Here is a 9,392-nt window from a genome sequence, read left to right as displayed (position 1 = left end):
TGGTGAGGGAGCGATGGGTGGAGTGGAGGCAGATCCCACCCAGAAGGGCCTCGTGAAACTACGGCCGGGCTCATGGCCGCCGTGGCCACGAACGGGCAGGTCCATCAGTTTGCTACCCATCAAGGAGTCGGCGCCCGGCCCAAGTAATACTCTTTTTCATTTTTGAAAGGCGGCCCAAGTATCACTCAGGATTACTGCGGTGCCTCCAGCCCACCTCACCACATGTTCTCTAGGTATACGATTGCATCTACTATATATAGAACAGCCGGCGTGGTCTCAGCTTGCATGGTCATGCGAGGTGGGATTATCCAGCACGCGCACGAACGACACAGCCAACACTTGAGGAGCCAAGGGCATATGTTAGCCCATAGCCCATAGGAGAAACAGGGAAGCGTAGGAAAGCCCATGCACTGTTCCAAAAAAAAGGAAAGCCCATGCACGTAGCAACATCTCTTTCTTTTCTGTTTCCAGTTATTTTGTTTTCTTTTTTTATAACTTCTATTGATCTTAAATTCTTAATTATATTGCTAGCCGAACACCTAGAATTTCATTTGCAAATAAAAAATAACACCTAGAATTTAGAAACTTATGTATGGATTTATTTACACCTGTTGTTATCAAACCGTGATGCATGGATGATGTAGACATGTAGCCACCTCTCTCGTGTGTATATGCTTGTAAGTTTGTAATGACGGGCCTTGTTTGTATGCGCATGTATTCATCTCAATCGACATGTGTTGAAGTAGATTGGAGTGAAATTAAACTAAGGTACATTCTAATCCACTCCTACACATATAGATTAAAGTAGATACACATGCATCCAAATAAGGCCTAAGTATATTATCTCGTATAATGAAATGTAGAGAAATTACCTGTATGGCCTCTAAAAAACTATGGTTTCCTATTTCTCTTGCCTGGATGGCCTTCCGTCCATTTTAGCCATTTAACGGTGTTAGCGGAAAAAAAATCAAAGTGCAGAGTTTAGTTTTTTGTTTTAGATTTTTAATACTACACAATTATGAATTTTTTTTTCTCGAATACGCAGGAGAGCTACGTATCATTATATTAGCCATCCACGGTGCATTTAGGGGGGCAAAGCTACGGCAAAAATCTCAGACGTCTATTTTCGGTTGCCTAGCGTTGGTTATGGTTGTTTGGCCCAGGCAAGTTAACTAGACCATCAACCAGCAGACCCTTGCTCGGTGTGTTTGGCAATTTGGTGTTCACTATATACAATCTACTGAAATTTGTCAACCAAATCTATAAAAACTAGCAATCCTTTATTATATCGATCTCGAGCTGCCTATTATTAGGTTCAAACCGTCGGCAAAACCATATTGGCAGTCAATAGCAAAATACAAATTGTCTAATGTCTTGAAAGGAAAGGTCTCTTAGGGACAGTGTGATGACAATCTCTGCCCTAGCCGTCAATCTCAAGCCTAATAAGCACTGAAACACATATGGGTAAGGGCTCTCCTCCATCGAGTTTAAGACACCATCTACAATCTCAGAGACGGCTTGCAACCAACCTGCGTCCCGAGTGCGTCGGTGCATGCGGCCTTCTCTTCGTTCACTGAACGCCACTAAGCCTGGGCCACGAAAAACCGAGAACCGAATCGAACTAACCGGAACCGAAACCGAAGTAACCGAAACCAAAATATTCGGTCCCAGGTTCGGTTCTAGGTTCCCAGGAACCGAAATTATTACGGTTAATTCGGTTCCAGCACTCGGTTAACCGAATTGATCTGAAATAACCGAACTAAGCTGTTGGACCTCTTGTTTTTTTACTGCAGGCTTGAATATTGCTCTATGCTTGAATATTTGAGAGAACAATAAGCTATATATGTGTTGTACTGTTGTTTTATGCTGCATTGCTGTTTAAATTGTCCCTTTTGACTGCATGAAAATCAGGTAAAATGCTACCAAAATTTGCAATTGAATGTGTTGTTTCTTGGTTCCTGAAAAATTCGGTTTCATCGGTTAGAACCGAAACCGAACCGAATTAACCAAAACCAAAATTCCTCGGTTCCGCATTTTCAAAGTAACCGATCGGTCCCTTCTTCTCAGGTAACCGAATTAGCTGAAGAATCGAAGAACCAAACTGATCGGTTTCGGTTAACCGAACGCCCACACTGAAACGCCTCGAGCCCTATCACCTGACGCGGGACGTGCCGACGTGTGAGCCACACCGCATGCAGCGCCGGCGACACGCTACCCACACCCACAATCGTAACATGCATGCATCATACTATGTTGTACAGGGTTCTTTCAATTTATTATTGGATTGATCATAGGTCCTGTTTGGTACAGCTCAGCTTTACTATGTTTTTTTTTTTTGGAAAACAACTTCATGAGCAACTTTCTATGTAAAGTTGAGCTGTTTTAAAAAATTATTTGGCAAAATGGCTTCATGCATGGATGAGAGAGAGCTAGCATAAGCTACTTTTCTCAGTTTTAGGGCCCGTTTGGCACAGCTTATACCGGCTCCGGCTTATCTGACGAAAACACTGTAGCAACACTGTAGCAAAAACCGGTTTTCTCTCTCCTCCCCTCCCCTCAACACTGTAGCAAAAACCGGTTTTCTCTCTCCTCCCCTCCCCTCTCACTGACATCGGCACTGTTTCATTGAAGCCGGAGAAGCCGTTTCCCTGGCTTTCCCCCGCTTGCTACAGTACACACGCTACAGTGACGACGAAAGTAGGAGAGCGAAAGCCGGCTCTTTGCTACAGTGTTTCTACAGTATTTTTATCAGATAAAGCTGAAGCCGGTTAAAGCCGTGCCAAACGGGCCCTTATTCTAACCTATGTCTTTGTGAGAGGAGAAATGAAGCTGTTTTAAAAATAAATATTTGATAAAAAAGAACTCACGATAATTCGTGAAGCTGTTGTGAACTATGCCAAACGTGCCCATAGACTATCTTGTATCAGCTCTCCTGTTATCGTGGGCAGTAGTATGACTATGACGTGAGCTTCGTTGTTTTCATTCATTGTTGTACGTGTGTTAAACTTATCCGCATACAAGTACGCCCCCATGCATGAATTCTCCACAGTTCATATGGATCAGTCTGCTGAAATCGGAGGTCTCTGCTTAGTCGACCAGAAGAAATGCCAGAAGAGGTGTACCCACTACCCAGTTTCCACGTCCCAAGTCGTTACCTGCACGTGTTCACAAAAACTCGTCTGATTTATGTCCTGCCGACAATCCGCATCGATTCTTCTTCAGTCTTCGTGTGGGTGTCGGCGGCACCGAGTGGTGGAACGTGGGCAGCGGAAGTTCAGGGTCGAGGAGCGGCTGATACCATGTAATCAGACAACAGAATGAGAAGAACAACTCACTTGTATTGATCTCAGGCTTATACCTTTATACATGTACAACATTGACACAGTCATAGGGCTAACTAGAATAGCTACAAACAAGGAGAGCCAAGGAACGTGCTTGTGCTCGCTAACAAACACAGTTACGTGCAAGCAGATAGTCAGCACCCGAAAACAGCATCTTCCGATAATCCGATCCTCACAAGTCACAACAGAAGCATATCTATCTTATTCCACATAAGAGAACATATTCATCATTAACGACTTTCACGGCTATACTACACAGTACATGTTTAGTCAGTACACATCACAATATGTATGTATACTTCCATTGCAAACATCTAGCCACCTTTTATTTATATCATCTACATATAGATAACATCAGATAATCGATAAACTTATGTTTGTACGTACGCAAACACGAGCTGAGATCGACATAGACAGAGCCCAAGGCCAAAACCTATCACGAGCTCCGACCTGATCCGTCGGTGGTTCAGTCTCAGATCGCTAGCTCGCAATTTTTCATGGGCAGAAGGTGATCTTGTAGTTCGTCCCGGTCGGGCACGTAAAGACGGTGTTGGTCGTGTCCCTGGGGTACGTGATCGTCTGCGGGCACGCCTTCTTGAAGTACTCCGTCCCGTTGTTGGGGCCGCAGCTGCTGCTCTTGCCGTCGCAGGGGTTGCCGCACCCGGCCACCCGCCGCTGCTCGGAGGGGCAGTTGAACGTGATCTCCTGCACCGGGCACGACGGCCCACCGCGGGCGCACCTGCTGGCGCTGGGGAGGAACGACATGGGCGCGTTGAAGCCGTGGACGAGGGAGATATCGAACTGGTCGGCGCCGCCGGCGCCGGTGGCGAGCGAGTACTCGGCCAGCGTGATGGGCTCGAACCCGACCTTGCTGCACGCCAGCGTACCGCCGCAGTCGCCCGTCTGGCACTGCCCCAGCGTGCCGTTGGCGATGAATCCGCACCCCGTGCGGCCCCACACGCGGCCGCTCCGCGTCCCCACGGGCACGTCGATGGACCATGACTCCCCGGTGTTGAGCACCGTGCCGCCGCCTGGCAGCGCCGCGGGCCACATGGTGTACCCGCACTTGTTGGTGACCACGATGGTCACGGCGTCCGTGACGACCGCCGCAGCGAGGAGGAGGACGGCGAGGAGGCACAGGACGGATGCCATTTCGCTGGATCTGAGGCCCCATTCGCGGATCTGAAACTTGACTGAAAACACGGTTCCGACAGAATTGTTGTGAGAGAAAAACACTGTTCGACTAGTTTGATGAACAGTAAACTAAAAGGGGACCAGCCGGCTGACTGGTCTGAACCAGACCAGCGAACGCCCCTGAGTGTGGAAGAGCTCTGTGAATATAGTGCGGTGGAGTGAAATGGACGGACTTGGGATCGGTACTTATAGTGGCAGATAGCTAGGGGCCGGCGTAGGGCGTGGAAGTCAGAATTTGCATGCGGCAATTTTCTTGAAAACTTCCACGAGTTGGGTTTATGTAAAAGGCATCTTGATGCTTAACGGTACCCAGGTTAGCCTCGTGGCAGTGATGTACAAAGTGAGCTGAACCTACAAATGACGCCCAAAAGGAAAAATCGAAAAACTCTCGTGGCGAGGGAAGAACTCGGCGAGATGAGAGAGTCCTGAGCTCCTGCTTAGAAATTTTTTATTTCTAACACTTTTTTTAAACTATTTTCAAATCTGACACTGTTTTTTTTTCAAAACTAATACTTTTGGGCCACGTCTATTTTCAGGGCGCGGCGAAACAACGCTGCCATGTCATGCACGGCGGCGCAACAGGGGTGCGTACGTAGCAACATCTAGGCCCGCTGGTCGCTGACGTGGCAGGCCTTGCCGCGCCACCGATTAGGGTGTGACTGTGGCGCGCCACCCGTCAGGGCACGGCAGAGCGAAATAGAGGCCCGCGGCCTAGTCCCTTTCCTTCCTCTCTGTTTCACTCCGCGCCGCCCAGCCCCCGCCACTACGCCTCCCTCGCCGGCTCCCTCTCTCCCTTGTCTCCTTCTCTCAGTCCCTCCCTGTCCCCACTGCGCCGCCGCCCCCCTCCCCATCGCCGGCGCGGCCACCGCTTCCCTGTGGCGCGACCTCCCTCTCTCCCCATCCTCTTCCTCCCTTGCCACCCTCTGTCCTTAACCCTCCTCCAACTTTGGGCGCAGAAGAAGCCCGCCGCCAGCCGTCCATTACCGCCGCCAGCCAGCTTATCGCCTTAGGTGGATTGGGGTGATCCTCTTGCCGTCGGCCGGCCATTCCCGCTGTGGTTTGTGGAGGTAATTCTCTTGTGCATTTGTTGCTTCAATAGAATTGTTGTTAGCTAGGGTTATGATTCAAAATTAGTCAATGAAATTAGTAAAGTTAGCTAGATGGGTATAGTTAGTATAGTTGGTTAATACAGTTAGTTAGTATTGTTAGTATAGGTACTAATATTAGTTAGTGTATTTAGTATAGTTAGTTAGTATAGTTAGTTAGAATTGTTGTTATATGTATTAATATTAGATTAGTTAGTTTTCTTAGTTAGTATAGGTATGAATACTAGATTAGTTAGTAGGTACGACGATTTCGATGATTTGATGAAGTTTCTTGAAATGCTTTTGTAGATGGATTGTTGTGTCAGGATTTTTTATGGAGGAAGTGTTAGAAGAGAAGATGGTATGTTTGAGGATATGGAAGAAGAATTGGAATGGTTTGATGAACCTCCTAGCTTCAATGATCTTTGTGCCCGTTTGAAGGGAAAGTTTGGCGGTGATTTCACACTGAAGGGGAGGTTTGATAATAGAAAGACTAGGGCACACTATGTGTTGATGCCCTTACGCGACCATGCTCACTGGTCCCGCTATAATAGGATAATCCAAGGTTCCAATGTGCCCATTGCTGAGGTGGTGGTGGAGAATGGGTACATGATGCATGGTCTCTAGGAGGGGCCATCCTTCAACAGTGGTACTCAACAAGAATGTGGGGTCCATGTGGAACCAACTATGGGTACTATGCATTTGGACGGTCAGTTGACGCAGGAGCAGCTTCATTCAACTCTAGTGGGCTGTATAAGTAATGACTTTGATGTGAATGAGTTCGTACGGGAAGAGGAGGAGCAGGAGGAGTAGGACAGGATCGATGATGTAGTTAGCAGTGATTCAGACGATTCGGATGATGAGCAAGGAGGTAGAGATGCTATGCCAACACCAGTTGATGTCATGCTAGTACCGGTTTATGCTATGCCATTACAAGTACCAACTGATGTACTTCATGCTATGCTAGCTCAGGGTAGACTAGTCACAGATTTGCTAGAGGATGATCCCCCTTATGATTCATGGGGTAGAATTAGCGAAGCACAGCAGTACCTTCCACCATCACCTTACACAACGACAAAACTTATGCAACTGAGGTCGATGAACGTACCTTTCAGTGGCGTTCTGAACTATAGGGATGTCAGCATGACAGATATGACAGTTTGTAACACCGGTCTGTAAATGTGTAGAAAATCATTGTATGACAATGAGAATGAAATCCTTAGCAAGGGGATGATATTCAATATAATATCAGAGCTGAAGTTGTTTCGTCAGGACTATGCTGTCTATCATCATAGGCCATACACCGTCACTCATTCGGACCAGGAGTTCAGGTACCACGTTATATGCAAAAATGATTGTATGTGGAGGTTAAATGCACGAAAGAGATAGAGTGATGGCAAGCGGAGGATAAGTAAAGTGGTCCAACCCTACACTTGCCTATCAAATAAGGGAAGGAAAATCATCAGCATCTCACTCCACGTTACCTTACCCGTCGTATATTGGGGCTCATTGATGACAATAACAATATTTCAGTGTCTTCCTTACAATAGTCCATATCCGGATTCATTAAGTATGATGTGAAGTACGGAAAGGCTTGGTGTGCTAAGCAAATTACCCTAGCGATTCGATGGGATAGCTCGGAGGAAGCGTACAATAGGGTTCCTCGAATATTATGTGCAATGCATTACTACAACCCTAACTTGAAATGGTTTATAGACACCAGAGGGATGTATTTCGAGGACCCGTTGAGGTATGTCCTGCATCATGTGTTCTGGTCGTTCGCGCAAACAGAACATGCATTCCAGTATTGTCGGCCAGCCATACTTTATGATGGCACTTTCCTCACCGGAAAGTATAGGGGCACGTTGATGATGGTTGCTGCTGTTGATCCATAGGACTAGATAGTACCCATGGCTTTTGCTTTGGCAAAGGGAGAGAACAATGAATCGTGGTCATGGTTTATGAGACTTCTACATGTATAAGTGCTTGGCCCATCTCGCACTATATGTTTGATCTCGGATCATCACCCAGGGATTCTTAATGCTGCAGGTGAACATATCAATGGGTTCCCGCCTCTAGTGCACAGATGGTGCATACGACATTTTGCCACTAATTTCTAGCGGCGTTAGAGGAAGAAGGAGGTTTGTGATAAGGTAAAGGCTCTATGTTGTGTATGTACAGAGCACCAGTTTAAGGAGACAAAGAGAGAACTAGATAAGATGCTAAACAAAGCGGGCAAGGCTTGGTTAGAGGCGCAGATGGAACAGAAGGCTAAGTGGGCGTTAGCATATGACGAGGGTGGTTTTAGGTACGACATCATGACCACCAATTCATTAGTCTTTCAACCGTGTATTCACGGGAGTTCAATCCTTGCACGTGTCTGGAGTTGTTGAGTTCTCATTTCACAAGTGCAATGAATATTTTGTCAAGAGGTGGGAACTTGCGCAGAGGAATCTAGTTGAGCATGGGCGATTTGGAAAGGCCTGAGCAGAATATTTGAAGGAGGCTGAGGAATTGGCCAAGCTGCATACCATCGAGCTGTATGGACCTCGCCGACATGTCTTTAGTGTACGGGGGAAGGGTGGCACAAGTTTGGGCGGCGAACGTTATAGTGGACGGAACTACCGAGTTGATCTTGACAAAGTAGAGTGCAGTTGCAACGTCCCTCAGATCATGCATGCCCCTTGCTCTCACATGATCATGGCCTGCAGGGTCCGTGGATATGATTTCGAGGGTCTGCCATATATGTCACCCTTGTATCTCCGTTCGAATACCCTTAGTATTTGGGAGAGGAGCTTCGAGCCGTACCTTGACCCGACACAGTGGCCCCCTTATCATGGTCATGACAACGTGCCACATCTAGACCTAATTAAGGTAGGGAAGGGTAGAAGGAAGAAGAAGTGACTCAAGGGGGACATGGACGCTATGAGAGGATACGACGAAGACATGTATGGAGGGAGAGACTTCAATGAGACCCGTGGCAGGAATCTTTGCTCCCTTTGCAAAGAACCTAGTCACAAGGCTAGCAGTCATAGAAGACGAGAGCAGCAGGTGCATGTAGCACACATTATATTCTGTTAATGTTATTGTTTGTTATGCTATTTAAATTGAGGCTCTTGCATTTTTACCCTTGCTTTGTATCAAAATTGTGATTTTACCCCTGTTTTTTTTACTTTGTGAATTTACCCCTTTGTTTTTGAAACAAAGCACCACTTTGCCCCTATTCTGTCATCCTCCCCTAACAGTGTTACATTTTATACAAAAGGATAGAAATGCCCATATGATTTTTCCCTGTTTGTTATGCCTATTTGTTATTTTGCCCCTGATTTGGGAATTAGACATTTATATTTGATCAAATATATTTGGCCCAACTTGCAACTATTTCAATTCAGATTTAATATCCAAAAAAATATTCAAAATTTTGGCAATGTCTTAGCAGTATTTTGATAGCATTATGACTAGGCCTAGGCATTCGGTTCTAACCAAAATTTTGGGTCAGTTCTAACCCAGCCTCATAGGTAGCATATCGACACAATTTCCATTCTCATCGAACAAAATAGAGAAGAGATCGAGTCTTGTATATAAATTATTGAGCACACAAGTGAGGAGACTGAGTATTTGAGTCTCATACTACATAGATGCTAGATTCCAGGCTATGGCAACTCCATTTGTACTGAAGCCAGGCTGCCGCTTTTAGATTTCTAGTCATGCTTCTTTGCTTCTTCCTTTAGGACCTGGCGGACGCATGAATCCATGGAGCTTGCCGAATCAC

The 9,392-nt window shown here is 46.3% G+C and overlaps 1 protein-coding gene across 1 annotated transcript; it reads right to left on the bottom strand.

Annotated features, from left to right (window-relative positions):
• Window positions 1-3,669: 3,669 nt before the first annotated feature.
• LOC136473727 (protein P21-like) lies at window positions 3,670-4,620 on the bottom strand. The gene has a single exon (XM_066471376.1). It carries the CDS (start codon window positions 4,491-4,493, stop codon window positions 3,837-3,839), a length of 657 nt encoding a protein of 218 aa, XP_066327473.1. The 5' UTR covers window positions 4,494-4,620; the 3' UTR covers window positions 3,670-3,836.
• Window positions 4,621-9,392: the final 4,772 nt, after the last annotated feature.

This window comes from Miscanthus floridulus, chromosome 1, assembly GCF_019320115.1.
Source record: "Miscanthus floridulus cultivar M001 chromosome 1, ASM1932011v1, whole genome shotgun sequence".
NCBI lineage: Eukaryota > Viridiplantae > Streptophyta > Magnoliopsida > Poales > Poaceae > Miscanthus > Miscanthus floridulus.
The sequence above is the reverse complement of the archived record's forward strand: the minus strand, read 5'-3'. Positions and strand labels throughout refer to the sequence as shown.

What these genes read in the sequence shown, in the direction of transcription:
- LOC136473727 (XM_066471376.1), bottom strand. Translation starts at nt 4,493, where the DNA reads ATGGCATCCGTCCTGTGCCTCCTCGCCGTCCTCCTCCTCGCTGCGGCG.